The 26,040-nt window shown below is 39.4% G+C and overlaps 1 protein-coding gene across 3 annotated transcripts in view; it reads left to right on the top strand.

The window, feature by feature from the left end:
- Positions 1-658: 658 nt before the first annotated feature.
- The window catches only part of LOC105550665 (carbonic anhydrase 3), a 43,009-nt gene continuing 17,627 nt past the window's right edge, over positions 659-26,040 (top strand). The window contains exons 1-7 of one of the 3 annotated variants that reach the window (XM_011995636.1): positions 659-1,375; positions 2,143-2,340; positions 4,469-4,587; positions 6,425-6,517; positions 7,565-7,627; positions 8,542-8,697; positions 10,397-11,383. In XM_011995636.1, coding sequence (XP_011851026.1) covers positions 1,237-1,375; positions 2,143-2,340; positions 4,469-4,587; positions 6,425-6,517; positions 7,565-7,627; positions 8,542-8,697; positions 10,397-10,516 — 888 coding nt within the window. In that variant the 5' untranslated portion in view covers positions 659-1,236 and the 3' untranslated portion in view covers positions 10,517-11,383. Of the gene's footprint in view, positions 1,376-2,142; positions 2,341-4,468; positions 4,588-6,424; positions 6,518-7,564; positions 7,628-8,541; positions 8,698-10,396; positions 11,384-26,040 lie in introns of those variants that run through there. The other 2 variants (XM_011995638.1, XM_011995637.1) reach the window with 2 other exon arrangements.

Raw genomic sequence — 26,040 nt, 5'->3', positions numbered from 1 at the left:
GTTAATTAAGGAAATGTATATTAAAATATTGTTCAAGATAGCACTGAAATTAGCTTTATCTTTCCTCACTGTCTTAAAAAATTATTACTGAATTAAAACAGGAGAAATTTTACAATATACTCTTAAAATTGTAAATATCTACTACTGACTTCTTTGATATGAACCGTAACCAGATATTGAAAAATATACTTTTGTCATGTACACACTAGATATGCCGCTTTTATTCTCCTTTGCATGGTTCAATGTATCAGAAAACAACTTAGGAGGGGGAGAAAAAAATTAAAAGCCATTCTGTAAATCTTTCCCTCTTGCTTTTCTTGCAATCTCTCATTATATCTTGGAGAGCAAGGTCACAGGTTTTAAGAAATATGACTCATTTTATGTTAGTAGCCTTCCAATACTTCAGAATATTCTTGATTTTTCATGGACAGAGGTACAGCGCAGGGAGTGTGGCTAAATCAGTGCCAGTCTCCAGCTCCGCGTGAACCCAGGATCCAGACATCTCCTGGATGCCGGGCGCTCTCTGAGATCCAGCCCTTGGCTTCCCGCAAACCAAAAGGATCCGCTAGGTTGGGAAATGCTGCCTGGTGCGATTCCAGAAAGGGCCATCTCTTTAAGGATAACGGACTTGGAGGACCTCTTCACCATCCCACCCCGCTCCGGACTCTTTCTTCCCATCCTTTGCTGCTAGGATTTTACATGTTGCCTGCAAAGGGAGTCAAACTTAGCGGGCAGGCAAACAAACGAGTTCTTTCCAGCCTCCGTAACCAGATCGCTAGAACGAAATAAACTCGCAGAAGTGTCCAGAGTCGCAGCCAGACCGCCAGCCTGCGCTTGAAGCAACTTGTAAGTGAGGCTGCAAGAGCCGCCGGGATGTAGATTTTAGTTCGTGGCCAAGCACAGCTACGACACCCTGTCCCTGCCCCCACCCCATCCCCAAGAATGCATGGAAGAGGGAGAGAGGACGAGGTGAGGGCCGCCTGCATTTCTGCACGTCGGCGCCAGTTAGAAAGCCCTGCAGTTTTGCGAGATAACAGGAGGAGATGGAGGGGCCAGGAGCCACGACTCCCGGGAGAGCGCAGGGAGGGGCGTAGGTGCCCCTTCGCCCACCTCCGCCCCCCTCACCTCGACAGCTGTCCCGCTCTTGGAATTCATTGGCTTCCCCCACCCGGCCTCCCAAATACCACCCCAATCTAGTTTAGCCCCCTGCCCCACCCTCGCTGACCTAATAAGGCCATGCAGTGTGCGGGGGGGAGCTACATAAAAACGCGGGCTCCCGGAGACTCTGCACCACGCAGGGGAAGAGAAGGCAGGAGCAGTCCAGCGCGGAGGAAGGCGACCATGGCCAAGGAGTGGGGCTACGCCAGTCACAACGGTGAGTGCAGGCAGCGGCGACCTGGCCAGGAGGAGATGCCGGTCCTGGAGAGCCCTGCCATTGCACAGAAATGGGCAACTTTAGAGAGTGCAGTGGAAAATGTAGGAGTAGGATAAGACCTAACATTTACTGAGGTTTTTCAACTGCCAAATGCTGCTCCTTCTTTTTTCCCTTCATCTCATTTAGTTCTCCCTAGTGTGGAGTTTTTATTTCTCTTGGAGGAAACCGAAGTGCAGAGAAGTTGGATCACTTGCCTAAGATCCCGTTGCCTCTGAGAAGTCAGAGAACCCGAGGTCAGGTGTGACTGGCCCTTATTCTGTTACACTGGACAAGCCCCTAACCTGAGCTTGGTGCTGGTGTGAGAATCTCTGCTCTGCCTAAGGTTCTCCCTAATCCAAGGAAAAGGAATATGGGTGTGCTCTGAAAACTGCAACATAATGCTCAAATGTAGGTGGTCAATATTATTTTATTCCAACTGTATGAAGGAAGGTGGCATTGGTTTAAAAAAATGTGATAAAGTTTATCTCAAAAATAAGCCTTTGAGCAAGCAGAGTGAACACACCGAGTTAAATAGTCTCCATGTATGCTATTCACAAAACTACCAACAGGCCTGAAATGAACGGTAAGTCTCTTATTGCCCAGTCTGAAACCTAAGACCTTTTTGAAATCACTGTCTAGCCTCTCTGCATTTTGCTGGTTTAGTCAATTAGAAAGAGGCCTTGGGTTGTGCCACCAAATAAATACATCCCCTCGACTTTATTTCCTAGGTCCTGACCACTGGCATGAACTTTTCCCAAATGCCAAGGGGGAAAACCAGTCGCCCATTGAGCTGCATACTAAAGACATCAAGCATGACCCTTCTCTGCAGCCATGGTCAGTGTCTTATGATGGTGGCTCTGCCAAGACCATCCTGAATAACGGGAAGACCTGCCGAGTTGTATTTGATGATACTTACGATAGGTCAAGTAAGTATGACAGTGAGGTAGAATCACATGGATGTTTTCAATGTCCATATTGACAAAATGTGCATTATGACACAGTACCAGAATTAGTGAGGAGAGGGAGCCCTTTACCTCTGAAAATGGAGATGACATTTGACTTTGCTTTAGTTATGAATAATTACATTTATGCATTGAAGAGAAATGTCTCACCCTCCAAACTTGGTCTCTGTGAAAACGGCCCCATGTCCAAGCTAAAAGTTGGCAATGCATTCCTGAAATGGAACATGATAGGACAGAGATGACAATAAGCTCAAATGAGTATTCTTCAGACTCTGATGGCCTGTACCTGAGGGTTTTTTATGCTTCTTGTCCATGGTCTGGAGAGCCAGGCTTCCACTCTCGATTGCGTAGATTCCATTCTACAAAGCCAGAAATATAATAGAAACCCTAAATAGGCATTCTTCCCCTGGTGCCTGGGAGGTGACCAATCTAGGGGAGAGAATGGGGCCATTGAAGGTGTGAAGATGACTTACCTTCAAGCCTTCAGTGGGGTTCATCTGATTAATCATTTTGGTGAGTATTTTTGAAATATCTGACAATTTCTTCTTGAGTAGTATTTGTGTGTGAGACAGCAACTGAAAAATACATGTTTAGAAAAAACAAATCTCTTTATTTCACTTACACTAGTAAGCAAATCAGTAAAATAAAAGAATGCTAGTCAAAAATACTTTATTTCACAATAAATGAGGTAAGAAATAATCTTCCTTTAATATTTTGGTGCTTGATATACAGCAAAATAATTCCTTATAGCCACATTTCTAATAAAGTTACATTTATTGATATACATAAGTGAACATTCTTAATGATGTTGTAATGAAGAATGATATTCATAATTCCTACCTACTAGGAGGTTCCAAGTTATAGAAATTTAAATTTTCTTAAACAGTGATTTCGTATTGCTATTGTTTTCTTTTTTCCCCTTCTCCTTATATATCAAGTACCATTTTGAAAGCACCATAACAAAATTAAACATGTCTATTAGGTTGAACCACATGAAAATGCCATTTTTGTGAGCAAAAATAGTTGAATATTGTCAATTTCATACAGTTTATTCTAATAAATTGGACTCACATGTCCCTATAATAACTGTTCTGAGTGGCTGGACAGGAAAAATGCGATGAATTGAACCACTCCATTTCTACATGAAAAAACTCATATAGGCCTAGCCTCATTGTTTGAGGTCTACATTTATGGCTTTCCCTGGGCCACTTAGTGTGGCCAACCTCTTCTAAAATAGCTGTGCTCTGAATTCTATTTTGATCTAGCTTATATTGCCAAATCTTGATCTTACGGTTTCTGCATAGTTTTCAATATACTTTGGAAGATATCTGAACCTCTAAATCACTCTGCAATGGGTTGAGATGTTTATCAACAAGCCCAAATTAATGCTGCTGAGAATTATCTAGTTTAGTCATATAAATTGATTGGTTTTCTGGGAAATTTCTGAATTTTCCATTTCATCTCATTTGAACAGACATGGTCTAAATTAGGCATGGATGAAAGTTCTTGCTTGCTGTCTTAAAGAAAAGTGTAGTTGGAAGCAACATGTGGAGAAGGAATTCACATTTGCTCAGTGATCATCGTGCAGGCACTATGATGAGCACTTTAAGGTGCTTAATCTCAGTTAATCTTCACAGCAGCTCTGAAAGTTTGGTATTATTATCACCTTCTTAGAAATGTGAAAGTGGGTTCAGAGAAGTTTAGCAACTTGTCTGAGATCACAGAACTAGCAAGGGGTGAAGCCAGCATTGGAAACCTACATCCACCTGGTTCTCAACTGTCCAATTCTTCCCACTGCACCACACTACCGACCTGTTCTCTGGGTGTATGCCTCCTCATTGTCCATCTGTTGTTTTAATTTTACTTTCCTAAATGTTAAAATGATGTTTCAATAATAATGAAACAAGCAAACAAAATAAGAAAAACAGAAAAGAAAAATCATTTATCTTGACATATCCCAAGACTTCATTTTATGAGGAGTCTGGTGTCCTGGGAGTGGCACCATCTACCCAGCACACTGACCACATTTTGTCCATTAAGCTCTGTAAAAGAAGCATGAATTCACTGTTGACCAAGCTTATCTGAATCACAGTGCTGAGAGGGGGTCCTCTCCCTGGACCCTACCGACTTCGCCAGTTTCATCTTCACTGGGGCTCTTCGGATGATCATGGCTCTGAGCACACCGTGGATGGAGTCAAGTATGCAGCAGAGGTAGGAGGGACTGCCATAATCCATTCTGAGTCTCATACAGTGAAAATTGCAAAATTAAAAATAAGAACCACAGCAACAAAGCATCATCCACTGCTTTTGTTTCAAGTCTATAGTTATGAAAATAGCTGTACTAGTTTTAGCTAAACTGAAGCTGCCAGACATTCTAGGCTAGACAGGTAAAGGGGTATAGGTGAGCTGGCATCAAACATGAAGATTTCCAAGGTTACATTAAGAAACTGGGGCGAGTGCAGTGGTTCACACCTGTAATCTCAACACTTTGGGAGGCTGAGGCAGATGGATTGCTTGAGCCCAGGAGTTCGAGAGCAGCCTGGGCAATATGGTGAAACCCTGTCTCTACAAAAAACACAAAAATTAGCCTGGCATGATGGCATGCACCTGTGGTCCCAGCTAGTCAGGAGACTGAGGTGGGAAGATCACTTGAGCCTGGGAGGTTGAGGCTGCAGTAAGCCATGATTGTGCCACTTTGCTCCAGTCTGAGCAGCAGAGTAAGACCCCGTCTCGAAAAAAACCCCAAAAAGTTAGAAATTGGATAACTACTTAATAAGAAAGCCTAGCGTCCTCAATGAAACTGGAAAAAGGATAGCTAATACTTATTAAATGTTTACATGTATTAACTCATTAGATCCTCTTAGCTACTTTAAGAGGCAGGTTACAGATGAGGAAACAGAGGCATAGAAAAGACACATAATAAAGTCACATGGCTGGTGAATGCTAGTGTTCTACCTGATACAGACTGGCTTCAGAGTTCATCGTCTTATCCAGTGCCCTATGCTGCCTGTTTTATAAGAATATAGTACTCCAAAAATAGCATTTAGAAATTCTGAATAATGCTTATGTTCCAATCTCTTAATGAACCGTGTGCATATATATATGTGTGTGTGTGAATATCTATATATACACACGCACACATATTTACACACACATAGAGATATGTGTACACACATACAATTTAATCTGAGCATATACTACTCTCTGTCTCAGTTAACCCATTAAAGAAAAGAATGAATCGTAACTCAGATCAACGCATCAAATTACAAGGGCTTAAGACAGGCCTCTGACAGGTTTTCTTTATAAAGCCAAGCCAATAAGTGGTGGCAGTTGCCTTGGAGGTGAGGACCAATTCATTTTTCCTGCCTTTCTCTTTTCCAAAGATAGGCTCTGGTTAACATAGGGGCTGTGACAGAAGCCCAGAAATACACTATGAACATGTTTTTTAAACAGAATCATTAGGCAGCTTAGTTCTTGGTTAAATTAATTGCTAGAAAACCCAAAGTACTTCACTGTGATCTTTCTGTTTCTTTACAGCCAATCTAGAAAGCCATGGCAAGATAAATTAAATATTGAGAATGCCTTCTAGACATCTTCCTCAACCAAATGGGGAAAGTTGAGTATATTTCTTACAGATGCAGTCAATATTTTCAGTTTGACTTTTGCGTATGGGATTATTTCATACTTTTGGTCTTGAATAAAACATTTTTTAACTGCTGCAAGTGATTGTATTCTCTTGCCATTCTCTGTAACTCAGCATAGAAGTTTGATTAACTTAACTGGCACCCATGTTCTAAATTAAGATCAGGTTGCCACCAGGTTTCAGAGCTCTGGTTGATAAAAGGAGATAAATAATTTTATATGCCTTTTATTTGAGCCACTAGAAGTGTTACCAAAATACTACATGCTACTCTTTCAAATTTTCTCAGCTTTTATGAGAGTGCTCAGCAACCTTAGCCTGTACAACGATTGGATTTACTGTGGATAATGTTATACTTACTTCCATATTCCAGGAATTTACCTTCTAATCTGTCTTCTACGGTTTCAGCTTCATTTGGTTCACTGGAACCCCAAGTATAACACTTTTAAAGAAGCCCTGAAGCAGCGTGATGGGATCGCTGTGATTGGCATTTTTCTGAAGGTAAAGTAAAAATTGACCATATATTTTCTTTCAAAATGTATTTCCCTACCAATGCTTAGCATAGTTTGAGTTTCATTCCCTCATTTTTACTTTCTTCCCTCTATATACATTTTATTATTAATTCAACTAATCAAGATATTTCTGCTAAGATCAGCTCAAAATGTCTTGCTTTTCTCTAAAAGTGTATATTTTACCACACTCCAGGACCCCTAGCACTTCTAAATTTTCCCCAGATGTGGGATGTGTGTGTGTGTGTGTGTGTGTGTGTGTGTGTGTAGGTGGCGGGGACAGAGCCTTAGAGTGCGCTTATTATCATGGTGGTAAGGGCAAAGGTGGCATATATTCATTTTCCTTTCTCACTGCTCCACTTCAATTGCACTGGAAACCAGAAAAGTCAGTGTTGGGAACCATATGATGCCAAGTCCCTGGCTGGACATCCCCTCGGCTTGAGGTGGTCACCACTCACATGATGCCAGGCTAAGATAGCACATGGAATGTGTGTGTTGTTGAGCCAGCCTTGCTTTAAAGAGGACTTAGTGTCATTAACACATGAGGTTAGTGGTAACATAATCTAGATTTCAAGCCAGAGGTGAAAATCTGGCTTCTTTCTCTTTGAATGACCTAATTTGTTTTAGGTTCTCAATTCATTGGGTCATTTCTGGTGCTTGAACACAGCACAGCAGGAGGTGGAGTAGGTCTAAGAAGAAAGACAATGAGTTTAGTTTGGGAAACATACGGTCCATTTTGGTTCTAAATCTGTTTTTTAGAAAAGTGGAATGACTTTGTGGAGAAGGTCAAAGACACAGAACTAGATCAACATGTAATTTTGTGGTCCTGTACTTCAGAGGCCTGGAGTCCAAATTTAGATAAAAAAATATATACTCTAAAATCTTGAGGAAAAATAAACTTATGTTTTTGCTTAGTACGAGATATTCTGGCAGATTTATAAACACTAGTTGCAGATGGATGAATCAAAATCAGCTTTGAAGACAATCCTAAATTATGGAGAAGTAAAAGAATTATACTTGGATTTCCGTTTTCTTACAGATAGGACGTGAGAAAGGCGAGTTCCAGATTTTCCTTGATGCATTGGACAAGATTAAGACAAAGGTAAACAAAAATCATTTTCCCTCCTAACACATAAAGCAGATTATGCAAATTTTCTTTACACATTTTCAAGTGTTTTTTTTTCACCTAAAATCTGTTACTAAGTTTGATGGATATGCTAAGCATAAATATAAAAATAAATGCTATTATATTTGTATGGCATGCAGTTTTTAGAGCAATTTCACATATATCAGTTTTTTAATGGTGATAGTCATCCTGTCAGATAATCTCTTTCTCAATGGAATAAGTGAGAATCAGAGAAGTTGAGTGGTCACCACATCCTCGCCCAACACACACACACACACACACACACACACACACACACACTGCATATATGCATGCATACCATCATGGAGATACTAAATGTCAGCCAGTACTGGTCTGTTGAGTCTTGGTGATGACCTTTCTGGGAAGCACTTATAAATTTAAAATCTTAACAACAGACTCATGTAAGTAACAGAAAAATTTTGATTTTTTTTGCGACCATTCTAATAAAATATTATTGAGTTTTATTAACAGAGAAAGTAAGTATTCCAAGTAGAACATTCAATAAAAATGCAAGCCTGATATTTTTTGGTATCATCAACAACAAAACATTAACTTACATGAAATAATTCAATTACGCTTGGGATATCAGTTTCTCCTTTTTCTTGAGGAGTGATAGAATTACAAATTCTACTCACAGTTAAAACAATAAGGAACACAGTGTGACAATGATTGTGTCAGATCAAGTAATAATGTGCAAACCAGCTTCCCCGCTTTGATCTTTATTTTTGACAGGCCTCTACTTTGTTCAAAAGTTCTATTTTCTCTATTGCATTTGAAATCCATTCTCACAAATGAAGTGATAAGGGCATTGGGGTGGGTGAGCATGTGCATGCACACACTCACTGCACCTGCAACCTGCTCTTACCCAGGGCAAGGAGGCACCCTTCACAAAGTTTGACCCATCCTGCCTGTTCCCGGCATGCCGGGACTACTGGACCTACCAGGGGTCATTCACCACGCCACCCTGTGAGGAGTGCATTGTGTGGCTGCTGCTGAAGGAGCCCATGACTGTGAGCTCTGACCAGGTGAGCAGCCTTGTGAACACATGGGCTTATGTTGCTGTCTGCCTATGTAAGATACAGATACCAAATCAAAAATACATAGCTACTAACTGGATACTCACTGAACATCTCTATGGCTAGAGATTTCATGGTCTGCCCTGGTTAGTTACAACCAGCTTGTTCAGCTTTCTAAAACTTGGCCCCCAAAGGGTACCAGGATAAATACAAATCATTTAAAAGTCGTTTTGATACTGACCATGACTGAGTTTATGCTCTATAAACACTTTAAAGGGTTTAGGTTAATATGAATCTTTGTTAATTTGGATGTTGCCAAATACTGAGCACTGGTAAGGAGATGGGATGATAAATACAGACCTGGAGAAGAGAAGGGTGCTAATGGAAAGGATTTAACAATTTTGTATGCTATATATTATTTCTGCAGTTTTACAGATACGTAATTCAAGGTTCAAAGGTTCAGTAATTTGTCCATGATCACACAGCCAAGTGCAGGATTGTAATTCCACCTCCAAACTGTTCCCAGTATTTTTGGCATCTCTTCTCAAGGTTCCCTTCTTAGTGTTCAATCTAAAGAGTGTCCTAGTAACATTCATTAAAGACACTTTCAGGGAAAAGCTACATAGGAGAAAATAAGTGGGCAAGAACATGGAGAAAAACAGATTGAAGCAAGTAAACAACACAGGGACTTACAACCTAGAGCATGCATGTTCTGTAATAGTAAAATCAGTTTCCCAGTGTGTGTCTCTTGCATAAGGCAACAGTTTTCATATTTATGTCAGTTTATAAAGACATTTTTATTAAAAGATCAAATTTAACAACATCGTTCAGTGATGTAACTATTTGGAAAGAATGAAATTTTTTTCAAGAAGAAATGTAAAAATATTTTAATATAGAATCATAGTGTTACTAATGAGAATTTATTGTCTTATCCTTTAAGAAAGAAAAGACAATTTAAAAATTGAAAATGTAGCATGAGTTGGATTTCTTTTTGCTTTTAAAATAATTGACTCCATAAACTTATACAAAAAAGGTCTATTACATTTTATTTACACTGATATATGGATGTGGTCATCCTCTCCAACAAAGTATATAGTTCATACTGACCCCTCAGATAAAAAATAAATGTTTCAGAATTCAAGAGGAAAAGGCTGTGACCAGAGGGCATAGTGATCTTGTACAGAATGAAGAAAAGGGCTTTTACAAATAAACAAAAAATGCGTGTCACTCTGCAGCGACTAGCTAAATAGCTCTGGACTGGACACTGGGGACAGGTTGTGTGGTTTGCTTGTCATTTTTAAAACACCAGTATTGGCTGGGCATGGTGGCTTACGCCTGTAATCCCAGCACTTTGGGAGTCCGAGGAAGGTGAATCACCTGAGGTCAGGAGTTCGAGACCAGCCTGGCCAACATGGTGAAACCCCATCTCTACTAAAAATACAAAAAATTAGCCAGGTATGGTGGCAGATACCTGTAATCCCAGCTACTCAGAAGGCTGAGGCAGGAGAATCGCTTGAGTCTGGGAGGTGGAGGTTGCAGTGAGTCAAGATCCCACCACTGCACTCCAGCCTGGCTACAGAGTGAGACTCCATATAAACAAACAAACAAACAAACAAAAGAAACCCCACCAGTATTTACACCTCTTTGTTGCATAGTGTGTCCAGTTCATCCAAATGTCTTGTTAACAGTCTGCCCCTGCCCTTTGCAGATGGCCAAGCTGCGGAGCCTCCTCTCCAGCGCTGAGAACGAGCCCCCAGTGCCCCTTGTGGGCAACTGGCGCCCTCCACAGCCTATCAAGAACAGGGTAGTGAGAGCTTCCTTCAAATGAGGCTGCTGGATCTTGCCCTCTTCATGAAAGGAAACCTGCCATTGGAGAGCTTGGTTCCTTGCCTCCTTCTGGTGCTCCTTACTCCAAATCTATTTCATTTCTCCACACTGAGCAATGAATGTGAGAGATGTGGTCACCAAGAAACCAAAGTTACTTTTGACAAGACATAATATGAAAGCATAGATTTCATATTTGATCTCTGTAATAATCATCTTTCCTATAAAAGTAGCATTTTTAGTAAAGTTTCAAAGAAGAAGAAACAGAGATGGAAGAGTAAAGATTTTTTAAAATGGCTAGCTATTGGGCACCAGTTTTTCTGTTACCTAAGATTTCACAGAACTTCATTGTTTTTATTTTTATATTATGAGTTGTCCATCGTAAAGAAATATGAGTAATTCTACATGTAGTAGAGGTGTATGAAGATCATGTAACAATTAAACATAAGCCAGAAATTAAAATGACTATGGACAGCAAGAACTGAGCTAATAATATGTTTTAACTCAACACCAGCAAGAAGTCAGTCATTTATTGAACTTTTAGCTACTAAGATTACTTGGTTTTTATTGTTAGTGAAAAGAAAACACAATACAATCAGGAGTTTTCAAATTTTTGATTCAGTATTTGAATTTCTTCTTCATAACTGTAGTTGAATTTATCCTAGTATTTTTCTTTACCTGAAGGAGGGCCATTTATTTTTAATTTCACTACATTTTCCTTTGCATGATTATTAAAATAAAAACTGCCTCTGTTGTCTTTCTCACTGGAGGCTGGAATGAATGATCATTGAACACAAAACAGTGAATGATGGCACTTGAAGTTAAAGCAGTTGTACTGATCACCAGAACCAATAAAGACATGAACGGAAAACGTTGAGTGTTGTGTTTTTTTTAAAATGGAAGGGCAGCATAAATGACAAAAATGGAGTTTAAGAGCAACAAACTTTGTAAGTTTGTTTTTATAGCTGAAGGATGGCACTAAGGACTGAAGTTCTCAGTTTGGATGCTACATTTCTCAAGGAGCATCAGGAAAAAAAAAAAAAAAAAAATTAGTACGGGCCTTCTGAGGAAACTGCAGACCAGAAGATGAATGTGTGGCCATATATCTGATAGTGGGAAATACTTTCCAGAGGCCTCAAAATTGGTTTAGAATTCTGGGGTTCAGACTAGTACAATGGATTTCAGGGGCATGAAATCAAGTCAGACTATAGCTTTTACATCCATATTTTTAAAAATTGTGTCTTTAGGATGATGCTGGCCTAACACTGCAAAAATCCATATATTTAGATCTTTAAACCATTTAATATAAAATCTTTAGACATAAAGTCTAATTTTGCAGTTAGTAGTTTTGATGCGTCTTTCATCACCTCACTGGCCAATATGTTAACTTACTTTAAAAAGTGACAGGAATAAGTTCATTACCCTAAGGAATGAAATAATATTGGGTCAGGAGAGTCCTGAGGTGCCAGAAGTCAAATCACGTGACAGAGTCCTATGAGGCTAAAGATATTTAATAGATTACCACCCAGGTGAAGTCAAACCAGGTTGGTCAGTATGAACTGGAAGTGTTAATTAAATCCCTTGAAATTAGGAGGTGTGGAGCTTTGATCATTAGTGATAATACACAAGCTGATTCTCTCAAGGTACTTACTTAATAATGCTTATGCACTGTAAAAGATGTGTCCAGTATTGACTCTATGTGGGGGAGGAACATATGACTTAATGCCAGCTACAAATGGTCCTTATTCCAGTACACAGGCTGAACAGGTTAGAACTGTTTTGAGGGAAAACGCCCCATCAAAAGAGGCTATCTTCATAGACCATATGCTCTATGAGGGCACAAATATGAGTCTTGCATGCTGACATTCACCTTGCTGTCTAATACTGTGTCTGGCACATAATGATTACTCAATATTTGTTGAATAAGCGATGTCATGAATATAGATGAATCCAGGTAAAATACTTACCTTCTTGAACAACACATTACATGGTTAATAGGAATATTGTTTTTTGTTTATCTTAGTTTAGATCCCCTTGGAAAATGATCTCATTAGCTTCAGGTGGGAGCTTTCTAGTAGAACATAGTTCTCCCCTCCCTCCAGTCTGAGTCATTGTCAATGCTCACAATTATCGCCCATCTTAAAATTTCCTCCCAGCTTCTCAAAGTGCTGAACTCAAAGTGCAGTGATATTATAGATGTCCATTAGAATATTAAAGACATACTATGTCCTTATTCAGCAGGGGGATCATTTTCCTGATCATAAACAGGCCCCCAAACAATTGCATTTCAGATACACACAGCCTTACAAAGGGGCATGGCCGGGAACTGCTGTGGTAAGAAGATTTCAGCATCTGCCAACTTTTGTTCTTCAGGGTATAATAATTGCAAGTATTTTAACATTTCAAAATAGGGCAGAAACAAATTTGAATTCGTGTTTCATAACATTCAGATATCATATCATTAAAAGCCTATGAATTGGGCAGAATCAACAAGAATTTACCTAATATAGGGTATTGTTAGAAGTATGCAAATATATCTATATTTACATATATATAAAACTTTTTTTAGATGAAGTCTCACTCTATTGCCCAGGTTGGAGTGCAGTGGCATGATCTTGGCTCACTGGCACCTCTGCCTCCTGGGTTCAAGCGATTCTTGTTCTTCAGCCTCCCAAGTAGCTGGGATTACAGGCATGCACCAGGATGCCATGCTAATTTTTGTATTTTTAGTAGAGATGGGGTTTCACCATGTTGTTCAAGCTGGCCTCAAACTCCTGACATCAGGTGATCTGCTCACCTGGGCCTCCCAAAGTGCTAGGATTTCAGGCGTGAGCCCCCGCACCTGGCCAAGACTAAGTGTGCAAATATATTGTTAATATAATCCCTGCCTTTTAAATGAGCAGACAGATATATTTATGAAAAGGCAAATAATTTCAGGAGTATTGATTCAAAATTCTTTAAACTGTACAATCAGTGAATATTTACGTAGATGAGTGAGAAGCATTCTACACAGAACATGCAAAACTGAAGCACTCAATGTTTAACCATAATCATTTATATAATTAAATATAGTTGAAACTGATCAGCTATTAATAAGCTTGGATACATGTGGAAAAATTAATATGACAGTTATTAAAATGAGAATTGGCACAAATAAAATTGGCCTAAGAGAAATACATATGGTCTAAACCCACATAAAGAAAGTTAATTAGATTCTAGGTTCTTTTCTAATGCCTTCTTATCTGATATTAAATATGAGCTCCAGTTATGAGTAAAATATATTATTTTAGCAGAGGAAGAATAAGTGAGAAGAGGTAAGAAAAATGAATCACTGTGAATTTCAGATTTTTTAAATTTCAGATTTGAGGTATACAAATTTAATGATTCTTTTAAAACCTACCGCTAAAGTAGTTCTTAAAGTCTTAAAATGCAGATGGGAAAATAAAATCATGTTTGAATGTTATTTTCACTTAGGTCATTAGATGGCAGCAAAATATTACAAAAATTTCATGTGCGTCACTAGATGGCAGCAAAATAATTACAAAAATGACTATGACATTAAAAGCCATGCTGTGCTTTATTCACACTAATTGCAGAGCAATAAGGTTTAAAAATTGTTTTTGACAGCCTATTTCTGTTTTTCAAATGTTTACTATTAGTCATTAATACCTATGCAAAAGAAAACAGAGTGAAGGATTCTTACATATTTTTAAGAGTCTTTATAGCCAAAAATAAGGCCTGAGGGATAAAAGAATAGTAGTTATTGCACTGAGACTTAAATAATGGGAAATTAACATTTTAAAGCCCTCTTCAGTATTCAGGAGGACTAGATTCAAGACACACAACACTTGCTGAATGTGTGGCATCAGGCAAGTTAATTTCTCTATGCCTCAGTTTCCTCATCTGTAAACAGGAATGAGAGTAATAGCTGCCTCCAGAGAGATTTTAAGAATTCCTTGTAAACCACTTAGAATAGTCCTTCTGACATAACTCACAATAGGAGTTAACAATGATCTTTTATTAATTAATTTCACACCAACCAAGAAAAAATTGGATGCCTTATCCAATACCTAAACTTACATTTCTTTCTTTAGGTATCTATTAGTAATATCGTGAATCCACACCTCATCAACAGGTAATATTAAAAGAGTTTCTATAACAGGCTCACCTCTGGTTGTTATTGGTGAAAATGGTATTTTAAAACAGTAACTTTTGTCCTATATATATAGCAGGCAAAACAAGATGTGGTGACATTGGAAACCAGCACATCACTAGAAGCAGCGATTCAGAGGAGGACCAAATAACTTTTCCTGAGGAAGCTTCTGCTCCAGGAGTTCTACCCCTCTCCTGAGGAACATACAGAGTTAGCAAAACATCCAGAAAATAAACCAAAGAGGAGAGTTGGAAGAACCATAGCGTTCCTTTTGTTCAATACTGATTTTCAAATGTTAGCAAGATAGAAGCCCTTGGAGTGCAGCGTGAAGTGGAAATCTATCTTAATAGTAAATACAGAAAGTCTCCTGCCATGAAATTGATTTTGGACTTGTCTGAGCATGCCATAAAGTCGGAATCCTAAATGAGATGCACAAGTCACACTTGAGAGAAGAGCTTGTACTTTGGGGGTGATTCGACTACAAAAAAAAACAAGGAGATAAAACAGTCTAGGCATAAAATCTAGCATCAAGGAATTAAGTAGACGGTTAAAGCACTACTTTAGGTGTGAAGGTGTTTAGTAGGTGCTGCCACTCGACAACTTGACCGCGTAAGTAATCACAGGTAATCAGCAGGAGTAAGAGCGAATCTAATGGTGTAATCACAGGGGACCACGTGTGCAGCAGCAGCATAAAACCCAGTGATTTAAAAGCTAATTTTAGCCAGGTTAGAATTGACTCTGTGCAGTAAACAGGAATCAAATCCTCCCTTGTATTTAAATCTTTCTCAGGTAGAGGAGAGTGGAATTCCAGGGAAATATTTTGGCCATTAAGTGTACATATTCTCTGTTCAACATGTCCATACATTTCTATAATATGTATTCAGCGCACTTGAAATTTGGATGGTTCCAAATGCATTTGTTCAAGGGAATTCTTACCCTAAAAGGAACCTGGCTCCCATGGAACTATAATACAAATGGAAGTGTTTGAAAATACTGCGCTCACAGAATTCACACTTCTGCTCCTGTGAGATCAGTTTACAGTAAGATCTAAGGCATCACAAGGGGCACGTGGATGGATCAGGACCCCAAAGAAGGGGGCCTATTACGGGTGGGAAAATTGTACAAGCCAAGCACAGCAGATGTAAGGGCAAGGCCAAGTGCTGGGAAGAACTAAGAACTGAGAAGGCTGCACATCAGTGAATATATAGGAGCTCAGATTCTCACACTGGGAACTAATTTAGGAGTAACAACAACACTTTTAAATTATGTTTATAATATAAGAGCTGGTGTGTGTGTGTGTGTGTGTGTGTGTGTGTGTGTGTGTGATAAGTAGTGGCAGCAGGGAGGTTTTGTGAAGGTAAATACTTTATCTGTTTCATTACACTATTGAAGCCCCAGCACTTCACACAGTATCTGGAACCTAGAATAGAGCCCAAAGATATTTGTTGCATAGTTGAAGGAATGAATAGATGGATGGATAAACTGATAGAGGGATGGATGGATGAACAGATAGATGGTGCAATGAAATTCCTAAAATACTGAATGCCAGTCTAAGTCCACAAGCTACTGGGAGCTGTCGCCTCATCTTAGGAAGGCCAGAGACTGGCATCTCAATGAGTTTTTATACTTCCTCAATTAGGGAAAGTTCTTGTACTTTCTCAATGCAGAATATACAGATGTCTGTTGCTGCAACCCAGGCTTCTCTATAAAAAAAGTGTGCATGGAAGAAGAGAAGCAGCTTTACATATATCCAAAGCTTCTCATTTGCAAATTTTAATCTTAATAATTAATTTCACTTAGCATAAAAGCGACATGTTTTAGGAGATATAACAGCAGAGTCTTTCCCCGCATATTTATCTCTTTTAGCACTCATGCTTCTAATGTGCAAGTTGAAGAGGTAGATTAGCAATGAGTCTGTGGCATTAGACTCTGATGACACTAATTGGCATGATTCATGCTGGTACTTGAACTACCCCACTCTCTCTTTTCTCTAAGTTTGCCTTAATTTTCTCATTAGTGACTTTAGTTCTCCATTTCATTCAGTTTTGCGTAGAGATATTTATGGCAAGTTCACATACATAATAAAGATACCTCTTCCTAACACAAATCCTTGTTTCACAGTCATGATTAGCAAAGTATGATGCTTTTGAAAATCCAATAAGCATTTCCAACTGACACATTCCACTCCACACCTGCCAAATAGATGGTAAATTCAGGTCAATTTCCTCCACAAACAACATAGGCCCCATGTATGTTCAGGTACTGATAATTACTACCTCGAGCTTTACAGTATAGCTGAGAATTTTTTTTACAAAAAGCTTTACCTCAGACAGTAAATAACTAGAAGTCACCGTCAGTTATGATGGTGGTGGGCTGGGGAGTGGCAGGGTGGAATAGTAAGTACTTTGCGGCTTAACTTGTAACTTGATATGTAAATTTCAGACAGCCTATTATAAATATTTCTTAATTAAAAGAGTATTTTAATGACATCTTATCTGAGAAGGTCTCATTCATTCCTTTTCGTTTGTTTTCTCTAACAAAGGGCCTGTTGTCAAGATTGTGCGGTGTACTGAGTCTCTTATTCTTGGGAGCTTAATTGATATGAAACATTGATGAGGCCCCAAGAGGAGCAGAGAGTTGCAGAGGAATTATGAAATCACCACAAGGCATAAAGAAGAAAGTTTACAGCTACAGCTGGGCAAAAGTATCCACTATTTGGTATATAGTTTTAAAAGTATACACAGATGACTAAAATAAGGCTCTTTTTTGTTTTTTGAAACACAGTCTCACTCTGCTGTCACCCAGGCTGGAGTGCAATGGCGGGGTTTTGTCTGGGATTACAGACACGTGCCACCAGGCCTGGTTAATTTTTCTATTTTTAGTAGAGATGGGGTTTCAGCAGGTTGGCCAGGCTTGTCTCAAACTCCTGACCTCAAGTGATCTGCCCACCTTGGCCTCCCAGAGTGCTGGGATTACAGGTGTGAGCCACCATGCCCGGCCATAAGAAAGGCTCTTTTTGAAAAGATTTCATGCTTTTCAAAAGTGTTTATGTGTCAAATATGGAAGAAATAAAAGCAGGTTAAGGAACTACTTAGAAGCATCAAGGAGAAGAAAAAAATAGAAAGATAAAGGCGACTACCAAACATTGCTCAAGAGAAATGATACTAGACATGGCTGTGAATACTGAATGAAAGGGCTTATCGGGTACAAGCACAGTGCCCAACACACTGGGCATGAAATACATGTTGAACAGTGATATCAGTGCCATAGGAAAGAAGGAACAGATAGCAGGACTGAGGGTACAGGCGACCTGCAAAACACGGCTCTGGGTCACCTGCGTCTTTGGGTCAGCAATGGACTCCAGACTCTTTTTGAATGATGTAGGGCCCCTGGGACACAGTTCTTCCACATGTTCCCACAAGATTGCATTTAAAAAAAATAAAGTATATATTCACAGTATTTTGTTATTTTATATATTATAAAATATAAACAAAGTAGAAAATTTTAGAGGCTAAAAAATTAACTATAAATAGAATTTCTCATGTTTTCTTCCTGTCATGGGGCAGTCATCATGTGCACCCCTGAAGTGTGTACAGGGTCATGTGGGGGGCAGCTGGTGCAGAGTCGAATGCTAACAAAATCAGCCTACAGAATCGCCTGCCAACTAGTCCACTTCGTTCTGTCCTGTGGTTTCTCACCAGCCATGTTGGCCTGCTGTCTTATTCACTGTCTCACCGAGTGGGGACTACCTGAGAGTGGAAGTAGGAGATAATTCTATAACAAATCTTAAAAAAGAGAGAGTCATTAAGACTGCTGTGAACTGCTGCACAGTTGAAGGAAAGAATGGATGGATGGATACGTGGAAGGAAGGATGGATGGAGAGATGGTACAATGAAACCCCTAAAATACTGAATGCAAGTCTAGGTTCATGAGCTAATGGCCTCATCCTGGGAAGGTCAGAGACTGGCATGTCAATGAGTTCTTGGAGGAATAGCACACATTTTTGACTCATCAGTTTTGATCTTGGGTTGGGTGGCTTTTTGAATTTGGCTGTAACTCTTTTGGCTTGGTCAAAGCTGACAAAAGATAAAAAAAAGAAAGAAAAAAGCATTCACAATACATAGGCCTAGGGAAATATACTTGATTATTGCTTCTGTTCATTAAAATATTTAAATGACATTTATTCTTTCAAGTGTGTATTATTTTCCAGCCATTGTACTCAGATGGAAGAGAGAGAGAAAGACACTAATAGAAGCATAGAGCTAACTGCATGGAATAATCTTTAAAAGTTTGTGTGAAATGGTAAAAACACATACAATCTAACAAGAAGCAAAGAATTGCAAAGAAAATGCCACGGGGGTTCACAGCCAGCAGCAGTTTTCTTAGGTTATATACTACTTCTATTTCCCCAAATCTTAATTTTGAGTAGTTCAAAACTTTTTAAGACATCTTTTCATGCCTATAGATTTTCTATCTTCTTTAGAATCAACCTGGATTAACACAAACGAGAAAACTACAGAGTTATAAAATATAATTATCTTTGTTTCCTATAGCCTATCCACATATGTTATAGGATTATAAAGTGCTGATTTTCCACCTGTATACTCTTAAGACAGTTGTCAGTTAGTGACACTGGTGAATGAGGACTCCTGCCCTTGAACAGGAGGAAAAAACTTATTCGTAATGCCTACAATTCCCCTTGCATGGAAAATGTTAAATTATTCTTATAACTAAAGGGAAGTCAAAAATTCCCCTATACGAAATGGTGATTTATAAGCAAAAGAGAAGTTTAATCCTGTGGTGAAGCTAATATTAACTTAACCAAGTCACTATGATTTAGGTGCAAAGCCATCATTGGAAGTGTGTTGAAGCAAAGTGAAGAGACAACAATCTTAAGGTGCAGAGGCTGGATTTTGTTCTTTTCTATCCAATCCAATAAACAAAAGATAAGCGAGGGAGTATTATGGTCAAAGCCCTGTCCTAGGGCTCACATGTTGCTGGACACATATGCAACTCTAACACAGACCTTTTACAAAAGCATTACCTTATGTATACTCTTAAGGTAGGGTTCCAAAATCTTGGTACTATTAACGTTTCAGACAGAAAAATTCACTGTTGTCAGTGAGTGATTCTCTGAATTGTAGGATGTTTAGCAACATCCCCAGCCTCTATCCACTAGAGGTCAGTGGCACACAGTCCCTGTCTCCCCCAGCTGTGAAAACCAAAAATGTGTCCAGACATTGTCAACATCCCCCTGGGGAGCAAAACTGCCTCCAGCAGAGAAGCTATGTTCTAAGAAGAGGTGGACTTTTATTTTTATTAGATTGATGATAGTATCACATGTGGCAGCTGTTCTGGAATATAAAATATTTAAAATGTGTACTTTATGTATTTTTAGTGTAATTGTCCCACTTAATACTTCTTCCAGTTCTGGTTGAAAGTGAAACTAGGTAATGTGCTTGGAATTCATCCACTACTCTTCAAAACTAAATAGATTTTATTACTTATAGAAAAGTTAACTGTTACTAGTCATTATGAAAAAACAAAGACACATTCAGAAACTACATTTTTAAAAGTCTGAAAAATTATTTACTAAGGGAAGTTGAATTCAACTGCTTATTATATGTAAAGTTATTGTTATCCCCTGCTACCCTAAATAGTTAAAAGGAATTTAGCAGGAAACCCTAAAAATGGCCAGCATTTTGATAGAACATTCTATTTTATAGAGGAGTACTGCTTACATAATCTTAATGCACTGCTATTCCATCATGACAAAGCAGGTGCCTTTATAAACTCCTTGAAGGCACTTTGCTGGCCCTCGGAGAGACAACACAGCAGATGGCTAATAGTTCAAACTGTCTGGTTTCATAGCTGGCCTCATCACTTCCTAGCTGAGTTACCTGGGGTAATCTGACTTACCTCTATGCCTCAATGTCACCAGCTGTAGAGTAGGACTATGTGAAGTATTCAGAACTGTGTTGGTGCGTAATCAGTTTTCAATAAGTGTTAGCTGTTTTTATAGATCAGGAACTGAAATAATGTTAACTAAATACATGTGAATTTTCATCCAAGCTAGAGAACTAGAAAGGTCAACCTGTTATTTGACAATGGAAAATATTACATGCGATGACAATCATACCATTTGTTCAACAAAGAAAATGTGCCAGGATTGTATCTAGCATCTTCCAGACATTCATGCTCATCACATTGTGGAGGTAGAATTCCCTCCGCCCCACTCCGTCCAGTCGCCATCCACAAATAAAGCACGTGAAGTTCAGAGGGATTGATTACTTTGCTCAAGGTGAGGCAGCAAGTAAGTGTTCGAGTCAGAGTATGAACTCAGGTCTGTCTTATTACAAAGTCGATTCCCATTTCACAATTCTATGGCTCTTGACTACAAGAACAAGAATCCTAATGGAGCAGCTAACATACCAGGCATCATGTTCATTCACACAACCAATTCGCACAAACTAGTCCATTTGACACGATCAGCAGCCCTGGGTACTCATTACATTTCACATATGGAAACTAAGCTTTGAGAAGGCGAAACAAATAATATAAGATCATGTAGTGAAGAAGTCCTAGAAGCCAAATCCAAACTATAAAACCTGGGCTCTTGACCACATGTGATGCTGCCTCCCATCTTACCAAAGAAGGATACTGAGAGACTCAGAACCCAAGAGGGAAGCCAGAGACAGGATTAAATGGCTTTATAGTCAGAAGAAGGAGTTTGGATCTTTCTGTAAAGGAAGTTGTCAGATGAATAAAAGCAAGGAGCTAGGGAACAGCATGTTGTATCTGGGGACTTCTACAAGTTTCCTCATCTATAAAATAAAGAATTGGACCAGTTAACCTCCAAACTTCTTTTAATTCTACAATGCGATATTGTTGCAGTTTGTATTACACCCACCCAGCACATAATACACCTGTGCATAAGCCACTCCCCAGTGGCTTCCCTGTGCAGCCAGTATAAAATCCTTTCTTGCTATCATTGTCTGCAAGGCTCTGCAGGCTGTAGCCCCCGACTCTCTCTGACGTCACTACCTGTCTTTTCTTCCTCAATCGCCATGCTCCAGTCACAAGCTTTTCTGTTCTAGAAACTTCCTTTCTCAGGGCCTTTATACTTGCTGTTTCCTCTGCCTGAAATGCCCTTCCCCAGATCTTTTTTTAGTGGTTCCTCAAATGCACTTCCTTCAATAGGTTTTCTATAATCACTGCATCTAAAGTAGGATTTCCTCACTTGTTATTCTTTACCTCATTCCTGTTTTACTTTCCTCATACTAATTCTCAGTATTGGAAATTTACTTTTTTTTTTTTTTTTGAGTCATTTATTGTATAGTACCCTCATCCATCCCCATGTCAACTCTGTGAGGGCAGGAGTTATGTTGATCCGGTTTATGGCTATAGCCTCTGTGCTGATGCCTGACACATAATAGCACTCGGAATGATTTGCTGAGTGAATGAATGAAGACATGAGTCATCTTGTGTAGCCCACTTATCACATAGAAAATATTAAGCACAAAATAGGAGCTGAGAAACATGTAATGGTAGTAATGATAACTAACATTGATCAAGTTCTAACTATTGGCACTAGGTTAAATCCCTCACACACATTGTATCATCTTAGTCCTCACCACAACTCTGTGACGTAGGCATTACTGTTACCCTAGTTTTACAGACGAGGAAATTGAATCTTAGCACAATCAAGCAATTTGTCCAAAGTTACAAAGCTAGTAAATTAATCCAGATTCAAAATCAACCTAATTTTAGCACAACGTTATTTGCTAACTGTAATCTGTAACAAAATTATTTACTAACTTCTGCAAAGTGAAACTGCCGTTATCTCCATTTGGATTTTTCAAAGTTTATAATTTCAAGGAGTACTATGTGAGTAGCCACTACATGTATCCTGGGACTCAGCCTAGGTAAAGGGTGCTAGGTGCCTAAGATACAGAGATAAATAATGTGACACAGTACCCAACTTCAGGGGGCACAGTTTAAGAAGAAAAACACAAGTGTGGTAGAATGCACATCTCCATGACACAAACACTCCTCTGTCCTCCCACAAAAAAATAAAAACTGAAAAATAAAAAACAGCTAAAAAAAAAACGCCTCTTGCTGCTGGAGACTCATTCCTCTTAAATGTTTCCCTTGAACCTGGCCCAGGTGTTTAATTTTGCATTCCTTACATTATTTTCTAACTGTTTAGCACTGTCTAGGAGGAACTGAATAGCCATCATTTACTGAGTGCCTACACGTGACAGGTGATTTACCTATGCTCACCGACTGAATTCTTACAACAATGAGGTGGGTGTCATTATTCCTGCTTTACAAATGAGCAGTCAACAGTTTATTGGGTCATTGGATTATAAGCCAATGATTACAATAGAGTGTCTTATTACAATGCAGAACTGCTAATATTAGGACAGAAGGATGTGCATGCAAAGATATATGGGAGCCCCAAGAAACAAGTGGCTGTTGGCCTCCATAGATATTTATTTATTTTTATTTTGTTTGAGACAGGGTCTTACTCTGTTTCCCAGTCTGGAGTGCAGTGGCATGATCATGGCTCACTGCAGCCTCGACTTTCTGGGCTACGATCCGCCCACCTCAGCCTCCTAAGCAGCTGGGACTAGAGGGGCACACCACCATGCCTGGCAAATTTTTTATTTTTTGTAAAGATGGGGTTTTGCATGTTGCCCAGGCTGGTCTTGAGCTCCTGAGCTCAAGCAATCCGCCTGCCTTGGCCTACCAAAGTGCTGGGATTACAGGCATGAGCCACTGAGTCCAGTCCCAGATATTTACTTTAACATTATAATTGTAACAAGTATGAGAATATCTAGCTTTTTATTAGCTTTTTAATTAAATATTTAATAAATAATGTATATCTGACTTTGTAAAATATCTTAACAATATCTTTACATTTTTTGAGAAATAGTGAATACTTTTTCTTTTACATTTTTACTAAGATTAATATGTTAGAAGTTTTTTTATTCTAATAATTGGAACACAGACTTTAAGATTTTTTTATATTACATTTTCCTGATATACTGACTGATTTTTTTTTTTTCTGGGGCAAAGAAAAGTACTTTTCTCCAGTTACTGTCAGTTCCTTTACTTAGGATTATTCTGAAATGAGCCAATCCTTCCCTCTGATGGAAACATAGGTACATAATAAGATAAGTATTTTTCTTATTTTAACAAATCCAGTATTAGAGTAGTCTTTTGCAGCCAGTGAATAATGACAGCCTGCTAAGAATGCCTTCAGTAAAATACAGTTAGATTGGGACTGACTGACGTGAATGCATAAAGTTAACTCCATTTAAAACAATTGACTAGGAAAATAAAACAATGCTAAGTCAACCACTGTACTACCAAAAACGCTACTAAAAAATTTAGATTGCTTCTGAGTAACCAAAGGCAAACCACTCTCCACCCTGTGGTGAACATGTGATACTCTCCCTAACAGCAGCTCTGTGGGGAGGGACTGCTCCCACTGAGAATTAATTCACTTTCCAGAAGTGAGAGATAAGGGAAAATTCCCACAACAATAATCCATTTGGTGAACTGCAGTTTGGTGGTGTTTGAAGTTTTCCACATATTTAAGAATCAAACATGCTCTTACTTCATCCCTATTAGGAAAGTCATAATCCAGCTTCACAGAAAACGAAAGACAAGCATTTCTGCTGATCAAATAGCCTGGCTCCCTCTACAGAATCCCGGGAACCCACTCTACATTCATAAACTTTGTACTCAGTTCTTGGCACCTATCAACGCCATATCCCCAGGGCCAAGTGAAGTGTCTCACAGCAACTAAGTTAACCCGGGAGGCGGAGCTTGCAGTGAGCCGAGATCCGGCCACTGCACTCCAGCCTTGGCGACAGAGCGAGACTCCGTCTCAAAAAAAAAAAAAAAGAAAAGAAAATTATGTAAAGAATCAAAGTTACCTCACTGGGACCCAACAGATAGGATGCACCTACAGAGGCACAAATAAACTCCATTTTGCAATGGTCCTAAAAATTTAAAAAATGTATTGCTGCTTTCGTGCCTAAGAATTCCCTGTGACATCAACCCAAAACCCACATAAGCAGAAGCACACAATTTTCTAGAATCTTAGAAGAAGAAGAAGTAAGTCTAAACATGAATCGTATTTGTTTGGGTGAAATTGACTGAAATAAATAGTAAAGAGTGATTTTGAGATAAATATTGCAAAAATGTACACTAATAACTTACCTTTTATTTATCTATATATTTTCAAAAGTAAGTAATGTGATGTCAAGGCCGACACAATCACATTAAACTGTGTCCTGCTTCCCCAACTGTAACTCTAATACTATTGCACTCAGAGATTGCAGAGACTACAGAACCGAACTCCTTCCCACAATCCCCCGGATTTTTTTTTGTGGCAAAGTCCCTTGTAGGAAATGAATTCTGTCTATATCTCAAAACAGCCTCACTTGCCCATTAGACCCTGTAAGCACAGTGCCTCAGGTCCACAATACTTTTAGATGCTCAGGAAAATGTTTCCTCTTAAAATAAGAACAAAAAAGAAAAAAATACGTTTTGATCAAGGAAAATGTTTAAATATATAATATTAAGGTATTTATCTTTATCTCAGTGTAGGTATAAATGCGTGTTTACGAAAAAGGGAACCCCCAAGGCGAAACTCCATAGGACCCACGAAAGTCATAATGCTGGCTGGGCCTCAAAATGTCCTTCCTATTAAACTATTTTGAATGATTCCTAGGTATGCCAGATGCCAAGTTTTTTTGGCCAGCCGGGGAACTTCTCTTACCTTTGGAAGAAATTATCTTTCTCATACTAGATTCTTCCGAGAAAAGTGATTTGTTAAAAGTTTTGGTTATTTCAAATCAATATGTACTCAACTTAGGACATCTCCTCACCCACGTTAATTTTTTAAAGAGAAGGAAAGTAGAAGGAGAAGATGAACACTTCGTCTGAGGCTCTGCCAGCCTACGAGGAAATGCAATCCTCCAGGCTGGCCCAAGCGTGGGCTGCGGGCAGGGGACTGTGGCGCCGCTGTCTCGTTTTATTCCACGGCCGTGCAGCAGAGGGCGCGTGGCTCTCAGCACTCAGTGCTGCGCGCTCCCCTGCGCCTCCAGGATCGTATCCCTATTTGCCCCAAGGTCATAGCTCCTAACCCAGCTTGCCAGCCCCAGGCCGGGGAAACCAGAAACGGAGCTCTTTGCGCTGGAGACCCCGGCGCGGGTGGGGCGGAAGGGCTCCAGGGCCAGGAGACAGATCACAATGGGGACAGGGGATGAAAGGCGCCGGGGGTCCGGGTCCCGAGTAGTCCCCGCCGCCGCCAGACTCCGCGCCCGGGAGGGGGATGGGGTGCGCGTAGACGCTCCGCG

This window comes from Mandrillus leucophaeus, unplaced genomic scaffold (genome assembly GCF_000951045.1).
Source record: "Mandrillus leucophaeus isolate KB7577 unplaced genomic scaffold, Mleu.le_1.0 Scaffold494, whole genome shotgun sequence".
NCBI lineage: Eukaryota > Metazoa > Chordata > Mammalia > Primates > Cercopithecidae > Mandrillus > Mandrillus leucophaeus.
This window is presented reverse-complemented; position numbering and strand designations above follow the sequence as displayed.